The sequence below is a fragment of the Carcharhinus amblyrhynchos genome, chromosome 11 (assembly GCF_965287045.1).
Source record: "Carcharhinus amblyrhynchos chromosome 11, sCarAmb.v2.hapA, whole genome shotgun sequence".
NCBI classification, from domain to species: domain Eukaryota; kingdom Metazoa; phylum Chordata; class Chondrichthyes; order Carcharhiniformes; family Carcharhinidae; genus Carcharhinus; species Carcharhinus amblyrhynchos.
Genome location: NC_137334.1, coordinates 97111914 through 97133903, shown reverse-complemented (window position 1 = coordinate 97133903; position 21990 = coordinate 97111914). Strand labels below are relative to the sequence as shown.

Below are 21990 nucleotides of genomic sequence, written 5' to 3'. Positions count from 1 at the left end.
CTTTATCTTGAGGCTGTGCCCCCTAGTCCTACTGTCCTTTCTGAGTGGGAAGAGTCTCTCCACCTCTATCCTATCCATCCCATTCATCATCTTATACGTCTCAATGAGATCTCCCCTCATTCTTCTAAACTCTAACGAATACAAGCCTAGTTTATTCAGCCTCTCCTCATAGCTCAACCCCCTCAACTCCGGTATCAGCCTAGTAAACCTCCTGTGCACTCCCTCCAAGGCCAAAATATCCTTGCGTAAGTACGGCGACCAAAACTGCAATGTGCGACCAAACTGCGACCAAAATTGCAATGCAAGTACGGCGACCAAAATGGAATGTTGGCCATTATTTCAAGGGGGTTGGAGAATAACAGTAGGGAAGTCTTGCTGCAACTGTACAACATGCTGGTGAGACCACATCTGGAGCACTCTCTTGGTCCCAATTTTTAAGAAAAGATATTATTTCATCGGAGGCGGTTTACAGAATGTTCACTTGGATGGTCCTTGGATTGCTGAGACGATATTTCCTCAATTGGGAGAGTCTAAGACATCATCTTAGTTTATAAGATGTTGAGAGGAATAGATAGGGTGGATTCTCAGAGGCTATTTCCCTGGGCTGAAATGGTCGCTACGAGAGGACACAGGTTTAAAGGTGCAGGGAAGCAAGTACAGAGGAGATGTTAGGGGTAAGTTTTTCACTCAGAGGGTGGTGAGTGAATGGAATCGGCTGCCATCGGTGGTGGTGGAGGCGAACTCGCTGGGGTCTTTTAGAAGACTTCTGGATGAGTATATGGGATCTAATGGGATTGGGGGTTATAGATAGGTCTATGGCTTAGTAGGTATAGAAGTGATCGGTGCAACTTGTGGGCCGAAGGGCCTGTTTGTGCTGTAGTGTTCTACGTTCTATCTTAGAATAAAGGGGCATCACATAAGACCGAGATTAGGAGCAATTCCTTCTGTTATGGGTTGTAAGTCTTTGAACTCCATGCCACAGAGAGTTATGAAATTCTTCGGGTCAGAATCAAAGTTACAGGAAATGGACAGGGGAGTGGACGTGGGGAATATCGCATCATCCATGATCCTATTGAACAACCTACTCCTGTTCCTATTTCATCTAGTCTTATAATGAGCCTTTATAAAATCCTAATTCATCTCAACTGGAATGTTAAACTCAATTCTGGGCATCATAAATTAGGAATAATGTGAAGGCATTAGAGAGAGTACCATAAAGATTTACAATAATGTTTTGAGAATGAGGGTTATGTGGATGGATTGGAGAAGCTGGAACTGTTCTCCTTAGAGAAGAGAAAGTTGAGATTTGATGGTGTTGTTGAAAAAAATGAGGGATCTTATTAGAATAGATAGGAAGAAACCTTTCTCATTGGTGGAAGGATCAAGAACTTTGATTTAAGGTGATTTAAGAACTAAAGGCAAAAGAAGGAAAATGTTTTTATTCAACGAGCAATTAGGATCTGGAATGCATTCCCTGAGAATGTGTTAGCTAGAGATTCACTACTGGGTTTGAAAAGGAATTGAATAATTATCTGAAAAGAAAAAATGCAGAGCTACAAGGCAAAGGCTGATGAGTGGAATTAATTGAATTCCTTTTGCAGAGTCCGAACAAGCTCAACTGTCTAAATAACTCATTTCTGAAGTAGCCATGCTACAATTCGAGCTATATATAAAAAATATATACACACAAGTCTCCTGGATCCGAACTAAACCTAACTCGTTCATCCTTCAGAGAAGAAATATCCTTGATACTGCATCTGGCTGATAACTTTAACCCCCCCTGCATTATATTTGATTTTTAATGCCCTTTGAAATGTAATGACAAGCTTTTAGGACACAGGAAGAAGTCTCACAGGCCAGGTTAGAGTCCTATAGGTTTATTTGGAATCACAAGCTTTTGGGTGCTATTCTGATTGGCGGTTGGTGACTAGTGGAGTGCCGCAGGGATCGGTGCTGGGGCCTCAGCTATTTACCATTTATGGGGGCTGAGTGTAGGGTGACGAAATTTGCTGATGACACGAAGATGAGTGGAAAAGCAAATTGCGTGGAGGGTGCGGAAAGTCTGCAGAGGGATCGGGATAGGCTGAGCGAGTGGGCGAGGACCTGGCAGATGGAGTATAATGTTGGCAAGTGTGAGGTTATCCACTTTGGCAGAAATAATAGTAGGAGGGATTATTATTTAAAAGGCAAAAAGCTGCAGCATGCTACGGTGCAGAGGGACCTGGGGGCCCTTGTGCATGAGTCACAAAAACCCAGTCTGCAGGTGCAGCAGGTGATCAAGAAGGCGAATGGGATGCTGGCCTTTATAGCGAGGGGGATTAGAATATAAAAGCAGGGCAGTCTTGCTGCAACTGTACAGGGTACTGGTGAGGCCGCAGCTGGAGTACTGTGTGCAGTTTTGGTCGCCGCACTTGCGGAAGGATATATTGGCCTTGGAGGGAGTGCAGAGGAGGTTCACTAGGCTGATACCGGAGTTGAGGGGGTTGGACTATGAAGAGAGACTAAACAGACTGGGTCTGTACTTGGAGTTTAGAAGGATCAGGACGGATCTTATAGAGACGTATGAGATAATGAAGGGGGTGGATAGGGTAGAGGTAGAGAGATTCTCCTCACTTAGAAAGGATAGCAGGACTAGAGGGCGCAGACTCAAGATAAGGGGGGGGGGGGGGCGTTGCAGTTTAGATCAGAGTTGAGGAGGAACTTCTTCACTCAGAGGGTGGTGAATCTCTGGAATTCTCTGCCCGTTGAAGTGGTGGAGGCTACCTCGCTAAATATATTTAAGTCACGGGTAGATAGGTTTTTGATAGACAAGGGAATTAAGGTTATGGGGAGAAAGCGGGAAAGTGGAACTGATCCACTTCAGAACAGTCATGATCTTATTGAATGGTGGGGCAGGCTTGAAGGGCTAGATGACCTACTCCTGCTCCTATTTCTTATGTTCTTATGGAGCGCTGCTCCTTCATCAGGTGAAGGAAAACTCATGATTCCATATAAACCTGTTGGACTTTAACTTGGTGTTGTGAGACTTCTTGTTATGCCCACCCCATTCCAATGCTGGCATCTCCATATCAAAGCTTCAGGAGTAATTCATGATGAGCGATTGTTGTGACCTTCCAGTGCCCTTTATAATTGGGACTGTTAATTATGGGTAGTTTTGTTCCCTTGGTTAATGTTCATCAGAGACTTGGATTGAGATCACTTAAGTTCACTTCAAGTTTCCTTCTTACACCCAGTAGATTCAGATATTGTTATAAGAGATAAAAGTTCAGCACTCACATTACTTTCATACTAAACCCTTTTGTTCCATCTGTTCCACTCATGTTTATGTAGAGATTCAGTATTGAGGACCTACCAATGCAGACAATGTCCATAAATCCATACATTCCATAGCAGATCTGGAAGAGCAAGTCCTGTCTCTGCCACTTTGCTGATGGGCTGATTGTTGACCAAATGAGCCAGGAAATGCTTGCAATGAGGAATAAGGAGCCCAGGATCGCAGCTGCAATTTGAACTCTTTCAATCACCGTCAGGGATATTGCCTGCCACTGGAATTGGAGTAGAAAGTGGTCAGAATCTCAGGATGTTTCAGGAGGATACCCTATTATCAATATTTGACAGTTTGATTACAGGAAACAAAGTAATACCATAGGTGCACAGTTAAGAGTAATACTATGTATTTACATAGCACAAGAAATGTAAAAATAAGTTGAGTGTAAGGATGAACAAAATATAGGAACAAAGAATGAAGGATTCATAGAAGTGACCAAAATTTGGCCAAATGTTTTTTTAAGGAGTGGTTTAAGGAAGGAATTCCACAGCACGCGATTGAGACAACTGAAAGTAGGGCTGTCAACAATGGGGCAAAGGGAGATGGGTATGGACTGGATGTAAGAATCAAAGCAATGGAGAATTTGTGCATGATTGTAGGGCTGAAAGAGGTTACAGAGGATGGACGGGGTGTGATGCCAAGGATTTAAGTTTACCAGCTCCTTTGACCTTCCAAATCCATGACCTCTACCATCTAGGACAGGGGCTGCAGATGCATAGGAACACCACCACCTGCAAGTTGCCCGCAAAGCCACCATATACCTTCCTGACATTTTTTATTCTTTCATGGGATGAGTCTGTCCCTGGCAGTGCCTGCATGTTTTCCCCATCTCTAATTGCCTTTGAACTTAATATTTCAAAGGGCAATTAAGAATCAACCATGTTGCATTAGGTCTGGAATCACATGTATGCCAGACCAGGTACGGACTACAGATTTCCCTCCCTAAAGGACACTAGTAAACCTGATGGGCTTTTACAGCAATTCATGGTTGTTTCAAGGTTACCGTTACTGAGATCAGTTTTATATTCCAGATTCATTAATTTAATTTAAATTCCACCAGCTGCCATAGTGTGATTTGAACCCAAGGACAGTAACTCATGGCTGGAATCAAACCTGGGTCCCTGGCGCTGTGAGGCAGCAGTGTTAACCATTGTGCCACCATGCCATCAATTACCTCTTCTCTCACCAGAGTCATTAATGGGAGTTCTTTAGAAATCCAATTGAATGATGGAATTACCAGTCTTGTGGAAAACACAAATGACCCGAAGAAACTGGCATTCTGCAGAGAGGCAGAAACTATCAGTACTATAGTGAGAAATGATATAGGCACTGGAGTCCAAGAAATAGAATCAGTCTGGGAAGAGATAAGAACTATCAAGGGAAAAAAAATCCCTGGTGGCAGTTTCCAAGCCACAGTGGGACACAGAATAAACCAAGAAATACTGGGGGCTTGTAAGAAAGATACAGCAATAATCAAGGATAATTTTAACATGTATATTGACTGGAAAAATCAAATTGGCAAGAAAAGCCTTGACGGAGAGTTCACTGAATGTGGTAGAGATTGTATTTTGGAACAATGGGTTGTGGAGCCCGCCAGAGAGCAGGCTATTCTGGATTTGGTATTATGTAATGAGGTAGTGCTAATAAATAATCTCATAGGAAGAGTAATCATAGCATGATAGAATTTCAAATTCAGTTTGAGGGTAAGAAACTAGAGTTCAACACTAGTATATGGTGTCAAACAAAGGGAATTACATGGGCATGATGACAGGTTTGACCCCAGTGAGCTGGGTAGGAAGACTGAAAGATAGGACAGTTAATGAATTGGGGCAGATATTTAAGGAGATAATCAAGTTCTCCACCGAAAATACATTCAAGAGGAAAGGTGGTAAGAGAGGAGAAAGGTTTCCGTGGCTAAGTAAGGATAACACGTTAAGGATAACATAAAGACAAAAACTAAGGCGTATCATATTGCAAAGGCCAGTGGATCACTGAAGGATTGGGAAACTTTAAAAGATCAACAAAGGGTCGTTAAAAAAGGAATTAAAAAAGCAAAGGTAAATTATGAAAGAAAACTAGCACAAAATATAAAGATGGATAGCAAAACCTTCTATAAGTATATTAAGTGGAAGAGAGCAGCTAAAGTGAAAGTTGATTCCTTGGAAGATGAGGTGGGGTGTTAATAGTGGGGAACACAGAAATGGCTGAGACATTAAAAGCAATATTCTGTCTGAGTTTACATGGTAGAGGACACGAGTATTACCACAATGGTAACAGAAAATACAGAGGTTATAGAAAGGGAGGAAGTTAAAACAATCATCAATAGGGAAAAAGTATTGAGCTGACTATTGGGATTAAAGGTAGGCAAGACCCCAGGGCCTGATGGCCTACATCCTAGGATCTTCCACATTGAAGATAGTGGATCCATTGGTTGCAATATTCCAAAATTCCCAGGATGCGGGAAAGATTTTGGTGGATTGAAAAATGCTAATATTATACCCTTATTCAAAAATGTAGGGGGTTTGGGGGGGAAGAAATGTAGGAAACAATAAGCCAATTAGTTTAACACCTGTCATTGGGAAATTGTTAGTATCCATTATTAAGGAAGTAATAAGCGGACATTGAGAAAGTCAGAATGCAATCCATCAGGGTCAGCACGGTTTTATGAAGGATAAATCAGGTTTGGCTAATTTCCTTGAATTCTTCAAAGATATAACAAGCAAGGTGGATAACTATCACTAAATATAAAAAAGGACAGTAAGAGTTTTTACAAATATATAAAGAAGAGGAGGCTGGCTAGAGTGAATGTTAGACTCTTAGAGGACGAGAGGGGGGATTTAGCAGTGGGAGATGAGGAAATGGCTGAGGACTTAAATAAGTTTTTTGCCTCGGTCATCACAGAGGAGGACACGAATAGTTTGCCAGATATTAAAGATAGGAAAGTAGGAGTTGAGGGCCTGAATGCGACTATTGTCATTAGAGAGGTAGTGCTTGATAGACTAATGGGACCGAAGGTGGACAAGTCCCCAGGACCGGATGGATAGACTAATGGGACTGAAGGTGGACAAGTCCCCAGGACCGGATGGAATGCATCCCAGGGTTCTGAAGGAAATGGCAGAGGTGATAGTGGATGCCTTAGTAATTATTTACCAAAATTCGTTGGATTCTAGGGAAGTGCCAGAAGACTGGAAAATGGCAAAAGTTACGCTGCTGTTTAAAAAAGGTAGCAGACAAAAGGCAGGGAATTATAGGCCGGTTAGTTTAACTTATGTAGTTGGAAAAATGCTTGAATCCGTCATCAAAGAAGAAATAACGAGGCACCTAGAAAAGAATGGTTTGATCGAGCAGACGCAGCACAGATTCGTTAAGGGGAAGTCGTGTTTGACGAACTTATTGGATTTCTATGAGGATGTGACTAGTGCGGTAGACAGAGGGGAACCGGTGAATGTGGTGTTTTTAGATTTTCAAAAGTCGTTTGATAAGGTGCCTCATAAAAGGTTGCTACAGAAGGTTAGGGTGCATGGAGTTGGGGGTAAGGCGTTAGCGTGGATAGGGGATTGGTTGTCTAATAGGAAGCAGAGAGTTGGTATCAATGGGTGCTCTTCTGATTGGCGGTTGGTGACTAGTGGAATGCTGCAGGGATTGGTGCTGGGGCCTCAGCTATTTACCATTTACATAGATGATCTGGAGGAGGGGGCTGAGTGTAGGGTAACGAAATTTGCTGATGACACAAAGATGAGTGGTAAAGCAAATTGCGTGGAGGGTGTGGAATGTCTGCAGAGGGATCTGGATAGGCTGAGCGAGTGGGCGAGGACCTGGCAGATGGAGTATAATGTTAGCACGTGTGAGGTTATCCACTTTGGCAGGAATAATAGTAGGAGGGATTACTATTTAAAGGGCGAAAAGCTGCAGCATGCTACGGTGCAGAGGGACTTGGGGGTCCTTGTGCATGAGTCGCAAAAACCCAGTCTGCAGGTGCAGCAGGTGATCAAGAAGGCGAATGGAATGTTGGCCTTTATAGCGAGGGGGATAGAATATAAAAGCAGGGAGGTCTTGCTACAACTGTACAGTGTAGTGGTGAGGCTGCAGCTGGAGTACTGTGTGCAGTTTTGGTCGCCGCACTTGCGCAAGGATATTTTGGCCTTGGAGGAAGTGCAGAGGAGGTTCACTAGGCTGATACTGGAGATGAGGGGGGTTGGACTATGAAGAGAGACTAAATAGACTGGGTCTGTACTCGTTGGAGTTTAGAAGGATGAGGGGGGATCTTATAGAGACGTATAAGATAATGAAAGGGATGGATAGGGTAGAGGTAGAGAGATTCTTCCCGCTTAGAAAGGATAGCAGGACTAGAGGGCACAGCCTCAAGATAAAGGGGGGGACAGTTTAGATCGGAGTTGAAGAAGAACTTCTTCACTCAAAGGGTGATGAACCTCTGGAATTCTCTGCCCGTTGAAGTGGTGGAGGCTACCTCGCTAAATATATTTAAGTCATGGGTAGATAGGTTTTTGTCAGACAAGGGAATTAAGGGTTATGGGGAGAAAGCAGGAAAGTGGAACTGATCCACTTCAGATCAGCCATGATCTTATTGAATGGTGGGGCAGGCTCGAAGGGCTGGATGGCCTACTCCTGCTCCTATTTCTCATGTTCTTATGTTCTTAATGGAAATCCTGTAGATGTAATATAGTAAAAAGTCTGACAACACCAGGTTTTAGTCCTAAAACCTGGTGTTGTCAGACTTTTTACTGTGTTTACGCCAGTCCAACGCCGGCATACCCACATGATGAAATATATCCAGACTTCCAGAGGGCAGTTGAGAAGGTGCCACACAAAGGTTAGTTCTCATATGATTAGGTGTAATTTATTAGCTTGAATGGGAGATTGGCAAGCCACAGAAACCATAGAGTCAGGATAAATGGATCTTTTTATGCATAGCAAAATGTAACTAGTGGGATGCCATAGGGTTTGGGTGCCAACCATTTACAAACTAGTTTAGGGAGGACTCACCTTCAGGGAGAAGACAGCAGTGGACCAAGAGTCATAGAAACAGACCCTTCGGCCCAACTTGTCCATGCTGCCCAGTTTTTACCATTAAGCTAGTCCCAACTGCCTGCATTTGACCCATATCCCTCTATACCCATTTTATCCATGCAACCGTCTAAATGCTTTTTAAAAGACAAAATTGTACCAGCTTCTACTATTACTTCTGGCAGCTCGTTCCAGACACATACCATTTTCTGAATGAAAATTTTGCCCCTCAGGATCCATTTGGATTTCTCCTCTCCCATCTTAATCTATGTCCTCTAGTTTTAAACTCTCCTACCTTTGGGAAAAGATGTTGCCCACCTAGATGATCTATGCCCCTCATTACTTTACAAACCTCTATAAGATCACCCCTAAGCCTCCTATGCTCCAGGGAACAAAGTCCAAATCTATCCAGCCTCTCTTTATAACTCAAATCATCAAGTCCCGGTGGCATCCTAGTAAATCTTTTCTGCACTCTTTCTAGTTTAACAATATCCTTTCTACAATAGAGTGACCAGAACTGTACACAGTATTCCAAGTATGCTTTACTAATGTCTTGTACAATTTCAACAAGATATCCCAACTCCTATATTCAATGTTATGTAAGAAGTCTCACAACATCAGATTAAAGTCCAACAGGTTTATTTGGCAGCAGTAGCTTTCGGAGTCTCAAGCTCCTTCCAAAGGTGGGTGAGGTCTTGTGTTCACAAACAGGACATATAAAGACACAATCTTAAAGAACAAAGAAAATTACAGCACAGGAACAGGCCCTTTGGCCCTCCAAGCCTGCATCAACCATGCTACCTGACTTAACTAAAACCCCCTACCCTTCCGGAGACCATATCCCTCTATTCCCATCCTATTCATGCACTTGTCAAGACGCCCCTTAAAAGTCACTACCGTATCCACTTCCACTACTTGATGAAGTAGTGGAAGCGGATACGTTACAGTATCGAGTACACCTCTGAGTCTTTACAGGTATTCAATACTTGATTACCTATAAAGGCTCACATTCCAACCATTATCTTGTAAATTAAGTTTGTGTCTTTATATGCTCTGTTTGTGAACACAAGTCCTCACTCACCTGAGGAAGGATCTTGAGACTCCGAAAGCGACTGCTGCCAAATATACCTGTTGGGCTTTAACCTGGTGTTGTGAGCCTTCTTACTGTGCTTACCCCAGTCCAATGCTGGCATCTCCACTTCAATGTTGTGACCAATGAAACCAAGCATGCCAAATGCCTACTCTACCACTCTGTCCACTTGTGACTCCACTTTCAAAGAGCTCCTAGATCTCTTTGTTCTATAACTCTCCCCAATGCCCTACCATTAGCTGAGTAGGTCCTGCCCTGATTCGATCTAGCAAAATGCATCACCTCGCATTTATCTAAATTAAGCTCCATCCATCATTCATCGGCCTACTGGCCCAATTGATCGAGATGAGAGGGACATGTGTTACCCGGGCAGTGATACAAGAGAGGGCAGGATTGAGATTGTCACGCATGTTCTGGTGGCAGACAGCACCAGACCTGCGTGGATATGTTTCACCAGGACAGTGACTGTTCAGACTGCACGCTGAGTTTGAAAATAATCCAGGTGAGGCATCACAGGAAAGCAGTAAACTAATTGGCTGGTATGAAACTGATGTTAAGAACTGTATTTAAATAGCTGAAACTGAAACAAGCATACTATTTATTGGGAAAGTTATTTTTATTATCTGTATCGAGATTTGTTCTAGCCTAAGGCATAAATGTTACATTTAAAAGATATCAGGTGAAGATAGCTGAGCTGAATGTGTGGCTGTTACCAGTGTCTAAGATGGCCACATGTGCAGGAAGTGCTCCAAGCTGCAGAAGCTGGAGCTCTAGGTTTTGGAGCTTGAGTAGTGGCTGGAGACACTGTGGAGCATTCACGAGCCTGAGAGTTACATGAATAGCAGCTTTAGAGAAGTGATTCTCCACAGTTTAAGGGATTAGATTCTGGGTCACCTCCAAATAGTCCTGAAAGAACAGGCGGCTACTGCAGGTGTCTGGGCTCCCACTCACTAACGGATATTCCATTTTGGAAGCTGATGTACCTCGGAGGAGTGCAGACAGAGCCAAGCTTCTGGCATTACACTGTATAGGGCGGGAGGAAGAAGAAAGAAAGAGCAATAGTGATCAGGGATTCTTTAGTTAGGGAACAGACAGGTGTTTCACTGGCCATAGGTGTGACTCCAAGATGGAATGTTGCCTCCCTGGTACCAGGGTCAGGTATGTCTCTGAACGGCCGCAGGGCATCCTTAAGGAAAGGGTGATGAGTTAGAGATCGTGGCAAATGTTGGTACCAATGACACAGGTAAACTGAAGAATGAGGTCTTGCTTCAAGGCCTGATTGGGTTGGATCCAGATTAGCCTATTTAGATAAGTTTAGAGTTTAATGCGGAAAAGTGTGAGGTAATTCACTTTGGCAGGAATAACAGATATGTAGAGTATAGGGCTAAAGGTAGGACTCTGAATAGTGTTGATGAACAGAGGGATCTAGGTGTATGTGTACATAGATCCCTGAAAGTCGGAAATCAAGTCGATAAGGTCGTTAGGAAGGCATACGGTGTCTTGGCGTTTATTGGTAGGGGGATTGAATTTAGGAGCCGCAACGTCATGTTGCAACTGTACAAAACTCTGGTGTGGCCGCACTTGGAGTATTGTGTGCAGTTCTGGTCCCCACATTATAGGAAGGATGTGGAGGCTTTGGAGAGGGTGCAGAGGAGGTTTACCAGGATGTTGCCTGGTATGGAGGGAAGGTCCTATGAGGAGAGACTGAGGGATTTGGGGTTGTTTTCGTTGGAAAGAAGGCGGCTAAGAGGGGACCTTATTGAAACATATAAGATGATTAGAGGTTTAGATAGGGTGGACAGTGATAGCCTTTTTCCTCGGATGGAGAAAGCTAGCACGAGGGGGCATAGCTTTAAATTAAGGGGTGGTAGTTATAGGACTGATGTCAGAGGTAGGTTCTTTACCCAGAGGGTGGTGAGGGATTGGAATGCCCTGCCTGCTGCAGTTGTAGATGCGCCTAGTTTGGGGGCGTTTAAGAGATCCGTGGATAGGTTTATGGATGGAAAGGGATTGGTTTAGGTTAGAGGGTCATTGCTTTTTTAATTGGTCGGCGCAACATCGTGGGCCGAAGGGCCTGTTCTGCGCTGTAATGTTCTATGTTCTATGTCATTGGAGGAAGTGTGTTAGCATGGATTCAAAACTGGCAGTCATATAGAAAGAGTTGAAACGAACAGATCATTTACAGAGTGGAAAGATGTAATTATTGGAAAACAGCTAGGATCAATTCATAGCCTGCAATTGTTCACTATTTATCTTATTGACCTGGAGGAAGAAACAGAATGTAAGGTTTCCAAATTTGTCGATGATATGAAGATAGGTGGAAGAGCTTGACAGAGTAGATAGTGAGAAGACTTCACCAGTGACAGAGTCTCGAACAAAGGGAGATAGCTAGATAAAGGGCCGGTCATTTAAAACTCAGGTGTGTAGAAACTTCTTCTTGCAGAGGGTGGTGAATCTCTGAAATTATCTGCCCCAAAAGGTAGTGGAGGTTGGATCACTAAGATGGATAAATATTCGATAGATCGAACAATAGAGGGCATTGGGAAATGGCACAGAAAAGGTATGGAATATTGAATGGCAGAGCAAGCTTGAAGAGACTGGTGTCCTGCTCCTGCTTTTATTTCTTGTGTTCTGTGGTGTGTTTTACAGCAGCAGGAAGTGGTGCACCACTCACTGGCATTGGGATGTTATAGTCCCTCCATTATCAACAGGGTTTCCCATTGTATGCATCCCTCACCACCAGGAAACCTGTGGCATGGGTGCACTGTGGGGTGGGACCATAAGATCCTGAAAGTGACAACACAGGTGGAGACGGTATTACACTGCAAAATTCCAGCACAAATTTTAGGACAAGAGTAAAGGCAGAAATAACAGGAGCTTATCAGGCAGGTGAAGTGATGGGGGGTTTTAATCGACATATAGACTGGAAAAAATCAGTTGGGTAAAGGTAGCAGAGTGAGGAATTCATAGAATGTTTTTGAGATAGTTTCTTGGAGCAGCACAATCTGGCATCACCAGAGAGCAGGTTATACTAGACCCGGAATTGTTCAATGAAATAGGATTAATTCATGACCCCATAGTGAAGGTACGCCCCGGTATCAATGATTACATTACGATTCAATTTTACATTCAGTCTGAGAAAGAAAAGAGTGGGTCTAAAACTTGTATTTTAAAGTTAAGTGAGGACAGTTATGAGGGCATGAAAGCAGATCTAGCTATAGTGAACTCGCAAAGTTAGTTAAGGGAGAGGTTGTTGGGATGCAGGGGCAAATATTTAAGGTATATAAGATTATGAAGGGTATAGATAGAGTAAACAGAGGTAAGCTATTTCCTATAATAGCGTCACGTAGGACAAGGGGCCATGGACTTCAGGTGAGGGGGGAGCAGTACAACACAGATATTAGAGGGAGGTTTTTCACACAGAGGGTAGTGGGGGTATGGAATGCTCTGCCAAGTAAGGTGGTGGAGGCAAACACGCTAGAGTCCTTTAAGAGTAACTTAGACAGGCACATGACTGAATTGGAGATGGGTGGATATAGGAGAACCTTTAAATAAGGGTCATTAGCATTGGGGTGTCCCTAGAAATGTAAATGGGTATAGTATGATAATAATGTTTTTCTCTTTTCATTCACAGGTTTTAAGTCGGTCCACCTCGTGTCCAACGAGGGGCATACACGCGATGGATCATACTGGGGCTGCTCTTGGTTGTTCGAGATTGGCCTAGTGCTTCATGTCATTAGTGTGTGCCTAAACTGGACAAGATACTGGGCAAGACGACAGCTCAGTGACTATCACTGATTGCTGTGCAGACACATGGATTTGGGCCGGTGTCTGTGGGAGTTTGCGCATTCTCCACGTGCTTGTGTGGGTTTTCTCCGGGTGCTCCGGTTTCCTCCCACATCCCAAAGATGTGCTGTTAGGCTGATTGGCAGTAATAAATTGTCCCTAAATCAGTTTTCCCTCAATCTGGATGGCCATAAAACATTAGACAGGGGTCATGGGTAGAGAGGTGGTGTTGAGATGGCAGCGTGGGCTCGTTGGGCCGAAGGGCCTGTTTCCCAGGCTGATTTTTGTTCTTTGTATTTCAGAATACATAGAATAGATACATTCTAGAGAGAAAAAATAAATTCCAAGCAAAGGACTCATCACCTCAGCTTAATAAAAAAATTCAAAGATAGTATCAAACTTAAAGGAAAGCATCTAATTGTGCAAAGATTTTTGGAACATTGAGAGAAACAGTTTAATAAGGAGAGAAATATTAAAGTAGGAGAGGAAAGTGGTAGACGTATAAAGACAGATACTAAGGGTTTTGATAGTTATTTTAAAAAGTTAATAAAGTGAGCGTTTTCTTGTAGAAAGTGAGTCTCTGGAATTAAAAATGGAAAATAAGGAGCTGGCAGATGAACAGATTTTTCACTCTAGGGGATACAAGCAAAATTCCATATTTGGAAGTAAATCAGGAAATAGAGGAGAGGGTGGGACTCAAGAAAATTATAATCATCAGGAAAATGTTATGGTGCAAACTGTCAGGTCTGTGGACTGATAATAATCCTGGTCCTGATGGACTTCACTCTAGGGTCTTAACAGAAGTGGATAGTGAGATAGAATAAAGACAAAGAATAAAGAGAATTACAGCACCGGAACAGGCCTTTCAGCTCTCCAAGCTTGCACTGACCATGCTGCCTGACTTAACTAAAACCCCCTACCTTTCTGGGGACCATACACCTCCATTCCCATCCTATTCATGTATTTGTCCAGATGCCCCTTAAAAGTCACTATGGTATCTTCTTCCACTACCTCCCCTGGCAACGAGTTCCAGGTACCCGCTATTCTGTGTAAAAAACTTGTCTTGAGCATCTCCTTTAAACCTCTCCTCATTGCACCTTAAACTTATGCCCCCTAGTAATTGACTCTTCCACCCTGGGAAAAAGCTTCTGACTATCCAATGTGTCCAGGGCCCTCATAATCTTGTAGACTTCTATCAGGTCACCTATCAATCTCTGCCATTCCAATGAGAACAAACAAGGTTCTCCAACCTCTCCTCATAGCTAATGCCCTTCATGCCAGGCAACATCCTGGTAAATCTTTTCTCCGAAGTCTCCACATCCTTCTAGTAGTGTGGCGACCAGAAATGAACTCTATATCCCAAGTGCAGCCGAACTAAGATCCTATAAATCTGCAACATGACTTGCCAATTTTTAAACTCAATGCTCTGGCCAATGAAGGCAAGCGTAGAACATTACAGCACAGTACAGGCCCTTCGGCCCTCGTTGTTGCACCCTCCAGTGGAACCAATCTAATGACCCTCTAACCTAAACTATTCCAATGTTATCCATATGCCTATCCACTGACCATTTGAATGCCCTTAAAGTTGGCGAGTCCACAACTGCTGCAGGCAGGGCATTCCGCGCCCTTACTACCCTCTGAGTAAAGAACCTACCTCTGACATCATTCCTGTAATTATCACCCCTCAATTTAAAGCTATGTCCCCTTGTGTTAGCCATCACCATCCGAGGAAAAAGGCTCTCACTATCCACCCTATCTAACCCTCTGGTCATCTTGTATGCCTCAATTAAGTCACCTCTTAACCTTCTTCTCTTCAATGAAAATAACCTCAAGTCCCTCAGCCTTTCCTCATAAGACCTTCCCGCCATACCAGGCAACATCCTGGTAAACCTCCTCTGCACTCTTTCCAATGCCTCCACATCTTTCTTATAATGCGACGACCAGAACTGTACGCAATACTCCAAGTGCGGCCGCACCAGAGTTTTGTACAGTTGTAACATGACCTCACGGCTCCAAAATTCAATCCCTCTACCAATAAAAGCTAACACACTGTACGCCTTCTTAACAACCTTATCAACCTGGGTGCCAACTTTCAGGGATTTCAGCATGCCGTATGCCTTCTTGACTACCTTCTCCAGCTGCATTGCAGGCTGGAAGGGTTGAAGGGCTTGTTCCTGTGTTGTAATTCTCTTTACATAGAACATAGAACACTACAGCACAAACAGGCCCTTCGGCCCACGAGTTGCGCCGATCACATCAACACCTATCTATAACCCCCAATCCCATAAAACCCCATATACTCATCCAGAAGTCTTTTAAAAGACCCCAGCGAGTTCGCCTCCACCACCACTGACGGCAGCCGATTCCATTCACTCACCACCCTCTGAGTGAAAAACTTACCCCTAACATCACTTCTGTACTTTCCTCCCCACACCTTAAACCTGTGTCCTCTCGTAGCGACCATTTCAACCCGGGGAAATAGCCTCTGAGAATCCACCCTATCTATTCCTCTCAACATTTTATAAACCTCTATCAGGTCGCCTCTCAACCTACGTCTCTCCAGGGAAAAGAGACCCAGTTCCCTCAACCTAACTTCATAAGGCATGCCTCCCAGTCCAGACAACATCCTTGTAAATCTCCTCTGTACCCTTTCAATAGCTTCTATAGTGAGGCAACCAGAACTGCGGACAGTACTCCAAATGAGGCCTGACAAGGGTCTTATAAACATCTTATAACATCTTTATTCTTTGTCTTTATTCTATCTCACTATCCACTTCTGTTAAGACCCTAGAGTGAAGTCCATCAGGACCAGGATCATTATCAGTGATCTGTGTACCTGTATACCCAGATCCCTTTGCTATCAATACTCCTGATAGTCGATGTGTTGCTTTTAATTTTCTGAAAATTCCAGATTCGAGGAAGGTCCCATTAAATTGGAAAATAGTAAATGTAACTTTTCTATTTAAAAAGAAAGGGAGACAAAAATAGGAAGCTAAAGGACAGTTAGTTTAACATCAGTCATACAGAAAATGGTAGAAACTATTATTAAAGATGTTGTAGCAGGATACTTGGAAAAAAATCAAAGTAATCAGGCAGAATCAACATGGTTTTGTGAAAGGGAAGTCATCACTGTTTCATCAATTTATTGGAGTTAGAACATAAAACAATACAGCACAGTACAGGCCCTTCAGCCCTCAATGTTGTGCCGAGCTATGTCCAATCCCAAGATCAAGCTATCCCACTCCCTATCATTCTGGTGCGCTCCATGTGCCTATCCAATAACTGCTTGAAAGTTCCTAAAGTGTCCGACTCCACTATCACAGCAGGCAGTGCATTCCACACCCCAACCACTCTCTGAGTGAAGAATCTACCTCAGACATCCCTCCTATATCTCCCACCATGAACCTTATAGTTATGCCCCCTAGTAACAGCTACATCCACCCAAGGAAATAGTCTCTGTACGTCCACTCTATCAGTCCCCCTCATCATCTTATAAACTTCTATTAAGTCGCCTCTCATTCTCCTCCACTCTAAAGAGAAAAGCCCCAGCTCCCTCAATGTTTCCTCATAAGACCGACCCGCCAAACCAGGCAGTATCCTTGTAACTCCAATAAATTGATGAAACAGTGATGACTTCCCTTTCACAAAACCATGTTGATTCTGCCTGATTACTTTCATTTTTTCCAAGTATCCTGCTACAACATCTTTTAGTTTTTATTGGTAGAGGGATTGAATTTTGGAGCCATGAGATCATGTTGCAACTGTACAAAACTCTGATGCGGCCGCACTTGGAGTATTGCGTACAGTTCTGGTCGCCGCATTAGAAGAAAGATGTAGAAGCATTGGAAAAGGTGCAGAGGAGGTTTACCAGGACGTTGCCTGGTATGGTGGGAAGGTCTTATGAGGAAAGGCTGAGGGACTTGAGGTTATTTTCGTTAGAGAGAAGGAAAAGAGGTGACCTAATTGAGGCATACGAGATGATCAGAGGGTTAGATAGGGTGGACAATGAGAGCCTTTTTCCTCAGCTGGTGATGGCTAACACAAGGGGACATAGCTTTAAATTGAGGGGTGATAATTATAGAATAGATGTCAGAGGTAGGTTCTTTACTCAGAGGGTAGTAAGGGCGTGGAATGCCCTGCCTGCAGCAGTTGTGGACTCGCCAACTTTAAGGGCGTTCAAATGGTCAGTGGATAGGCATATGGATAACACTGGAATAGTTTAGGTTAGAGGTTCATTAGATTGGTTCCACTGGTCAGCGCAACATAGAGGGCCGAAGGGCCTGTACTGCGCTGTAATGTTCTATGTTCTCCATGTTCTATAAATCTCCTCTGCACTCTCGCCAATGCTTCCACATCCTTCTTATAGTGAAGTGACCAGAATTGCGCACAATATTCCAAATGTGGTCTCACCAAGGTCCGGTATAGTTGCAGCATAACCCCATGACTCTTAAACTCAAACCCCCTGTTAATAAATGCTAACACACTATAAGCCTTCTTCACAGCTCTATCTGCTTGAGTGGCAACCTTCAGAGATCTGTGGATATGTACCCCAAGATCTCTCTGTTCCTCCGCATTCCTCAGAACCCTGCCGTTGACCCTGTGATCCACATTCAAGTTTATCCTACCAAAATGAATCACCTTGCGCTTATCAGGGTTAAACTCCATCTGCCAATTTTCTGCCCAGCTCTGCATTCTATTAATGTCTCTTTGCAGCCTACAAGAGCCCTCCACCTCATCCACTACTCCACCAATCTTGGTGTCATCAGCAAATTAACTAACCCACCCTTCAGCTCCCTCTTCCAAGTCATTGATAAAAATCACAAATAGCAGAGGACCCAGCACTGATCCCTGTGGTACACCGCTGGTAACTGGCCTCCAGTCTTAAAATTTTCCCTCCACCACCACCCTCTGTCTTTGATTAGACAGCCAGTTACTTATCCAATTGGTCAAATTTCCTTCCATCCCACACCTCCTTACTTTCTTCATGAGCCTACCATGGGGAACCTTGTCAAAGGCTTTACGACGTCCATGTATACGACATCAACTGCTCCACCTTTGTCTACACACTTAGTTATCTCCTCAAACAATTCAATCAAATTTGTGCAGCAGGCCTTACCCCTCACAAAACCGTGCTGACTATCCCGGATTAAGCTGCGAATTTCCAAATGGTCATAAATCCTATCTCTCAGGACCCTTTCCATTAACTTACCGACCATTGAAGTAAGACTAACTGGCCTATAATTACAAGAGTTACCAGTTCTTTGAAGAAATACCATGTGCTTTGGATAAAAAGGAACTGGTGGATGAGCTGTACTTATTAAATGCTTTCTGCAATCTAAAGTGCCACATTAAAGGCTCTTATTAGTAGTCAGAGACTAAAGAGAGTGGGTCTGTAGTCATTGGAGTTTAGAAGGATGAGGGGGGGATCTTATAGAGACGTATAAGATAATGAAGGGGATGGATAGGGTAGAGGTAGAGAGATTCTCCCCACTTAGAAAGGATAGCAGGACTAGAGGGCACAGCCTCAAGATAAGGGGGAGGGGGGCAGTTTAGATCGGAGTTGAGGAGGAACTTCGTCACTCAAAAGGTGGTGAATCTCTGGAATTCTCTGCCCATTGAAGTGGTGGAGGCTACCTCGCTAAATATATTTAAGTCACGGGTAGATAGGTTTTTGACAGACAAGGGAATTAAGGGTTATGGGGGGAGAGCGGGAAAGTGGAACTGATCCACTTCAGATCAGCCATGATCTTATTGAATGGCGGGGCAGGCTCGAAGGGCTAGATGGCCTACTCCTGCTCCTATTTCTTATGTTCTTATTATGGAAAATAAAAGCTCACAGTGTAGGAGGTAACATATTGGAATGGATAGAAGATTGGCTAGCTAACAGGAAACAGCAGGTAGGCATAAATGATTTTTTTGGTTGGCTAGATGTAACAAGTGCTGTGCCACAGTGCTTTTTACAATTTATATACATGACTTAGATGACACAACCAAAGATATGGTTGCTAAACTTGCTTATGAAAGAAAGATAGGTAGGTAAGTAAGTTCTGAGGAGGACTTTAGGAGGCTACAAAGGGTCATAGATAGGTTAATTGAGTTGACAGAGGTCTGGCAAATGGAATATTATGTGAGAAAAGGTGAAATTATCCACTTTGGCATGAAGAATACAAAAAACACATTATCTAAATGGTGTCATATTTGCAAAGCCCTGAGGAGCACAGAGACCTGGGTGCCCTAGTGCATGTATCACAAAATGCTGGTATTCAGGTACAGCAAGTACAAAGAACAAAGAACAATACAGCACAGGAACAGGCCCTTCGGCCCTCCAAGCCTGCACAGATCATGTGTTCCTAACTAGACCATCCGTTTGTATCCCTCTATTCCCAGTCTGTTCATATGGTCGTCTAGATAAGTCTTAAATGATCCTAGCGTGTCTGCCTCAACCACCTTGCTTGGTAGTGCATTCCAGGCCCCCACCACCCTCTATGTACAAAACGTCCCTGTGTATCTGTATTGAACTTTGCCCCCCTTGTGTTTGTCATTTCTGCCCTGGGAAAAAGCTTCTAACTGTTCACCCTATCTATGCCTTTCATAATTTTATAAACGCCCCTCAACCTCCATCTTTCCAGGGAGAACAATCCTAGTTTACTCAATCTCACCTCATAGCTAAGACCCTCCATACCAGGCAACATCCTGGTAAACCTTTTCTGCACTCTCTCCAAAGCCTCCATGTCCTTCTGATAGTGTGGTGACCAGAATTGGATGCAGTATTCCAAATGTGGCCTAACCAACATTCTATACAGCTGCAACATCATAGGCCAACTTTTATACTCTATGCCCCATCCAATAAAAGGCAAGCATGCCATATGCCTTCTTCACCACTTTTTCCACCTGTGCTGCCACCTTTAAGGATCTGTGGACTGTGGACACACAGATCCCTCTGCATGTCTATACTCCTGATGGTTCTGCCATTTATTGTATAGCTCTCCCTACATTAGATCTACCGAAATGCATCACTTTGCATTATCTGGATTAAATTCCATCTGCCATTTCTCCGGCCAATTTTCCAAGTAATTGGGAAAGCTAATATTGCCACTTATTGCAAGGAGAATTGAGTACAAAAGTAGGGAGGTTATAAATCTAGAGTGCTGTACACAGCAGTGATCTCCTTATCAGAAGGACATGATTGCACTGGAGAGAGTGCAAAGGAGATTTATCAGGACGTTGCCTGGGATGGAAAATTTCTGCTGTGAGGAGAGACTGGATAGGCTGGGTTTGTTTTCCCTGGAGCAGAGGAGGCTGAGGGGGTATCTGATATGGTATACAAAATTCTAAGAGACATAGACAGGGTAGATTGCAAAAATCATTTCCCCAAGGCAGAAGTCTAAGACCAGAAAGCATAAGTTTAAGCTGAGGAATAAGCAGCTTAGAGGGGATCTAAGAAAAGAATTATCATCTAGAGGATGGTGGAATTATGGAATGCAAAGCCTGAGAGGATGGCAGAGGCAGGAACTCTCACAACATTTAAGAAGCATCTGGATGAACACTTAAATTGTCAATGTATCGCAGGTTCTGGACCAAGTGCTGGTAAACAGGATTAGTATACATTGGTTTTTGATGGTTGGCATAGACATAGTGGGCCGAATGGCCTGTTTCTGTGCTGTATGACTCTATTTAAGGAAGGATTTAAATGTATTCAAAGTAGTTCAAAAAAATTTTACCAGACTAATACCTGGAATGGATGAGTTGTCTTATGAGAAATGTTAACAGACTTCTTCAAGATCCTGAGGGGCATTAATACGGTGGATATGGGGAGCATGTTTTCTCTTGTGGGAAAATCTAGAACTAGGGTGACTGTTTAAAAATAATGAATCACTTATTTAAAGTAGATGAGGACTTTTTTCCTCAGATGTTCATGAATCTTTGGAACTCTCTTCCTCAAAATTCAGTGGAAGAGGATTTGGATTATTCCTAAAACAGATTCTTGATAAACAAGGGGGTGAAAGTTTATCAGGAGTACATGGGAATGTGGATCAACAATCAGACCACCCATGATCTTATTAAGTAGTAGAACAGGCTTGAGTATCCCAGTGGCCTCCTAACTCACATGGTTGTATTTGTGCCAGACATTTAGACTGCATGGGGAGGGGTGAAGGTCCCACCTCCCAGAAATAACTATTGTTGCAATGTTAAATGGCTGTTGGGTAGCCAATATTGCCAGGAATAGTGTTTGCTGCTGACCCTCCAGTTGTCAGAAAGGGGAAATCCGCCATCCTAAAAATCCTGGCCATGAGAAAAAATTTTTTCCATGCAGCGAGTAGCTAGGGCTTGGAATGTAATGCCTGGGAATATGGTGGAGGCAGGTACAATCAAGGCATTCAAGAGGGACTTAAATTGTTATTTGAAAAGGAAGATGCGCAGAGTTACAGGGGAAACTTGGGGGAATGGCAGTTGGTCGATTGCTCCTATGAAAGGCTGGCACAGACATGTTGTAACAGTTCCATGAGCTAACTGAGACCAGTATTCTTACTGATGAGGGTTAATCTTGAGGAAACAGTGTATACGCAGTGGCTTGGTTGCTAAATGAAGCATGCACACTTTTGGATGAGGCATGTCAGTGAACTGTTTGATATGCTGATCCAAGTGTCAGACAAGAGTTTTTATAAATATATAAAAAGGAAGAGGCTGGCTAGAGTGATCGTTGGTCCTTTAGAGGATGAGAAAGGGGACCTAGTGGTAGGGGATGGGGATATGGCTAAGG

At 43.4% G+C, this 21990-nt stretch overlaps 1 protein-coding gene across 1 annotated transcript in view; it reads right to left on the bottom strand.

Annotated features, from left to right (window-relative positions):
- LOC145350379 (E3 ubiquitin-protein ligase MARCHF4-like) overlaps positions 1–21990 on the bottom strand; it is a 110621-nt gene that overhangs the window by 63563 nt on the left and 25068 nt on the right. Inside the window, exon 3 of the mRNA XM_080199650.1 lies at positions 3353–3545. Within this exon, the coding sequence (XP_080055776.1) occupies positions 3353–3545 (193 nt within the window). The remainder of the gene's footprint in view (positions 1–3352; positions 3546–21990) is intronic.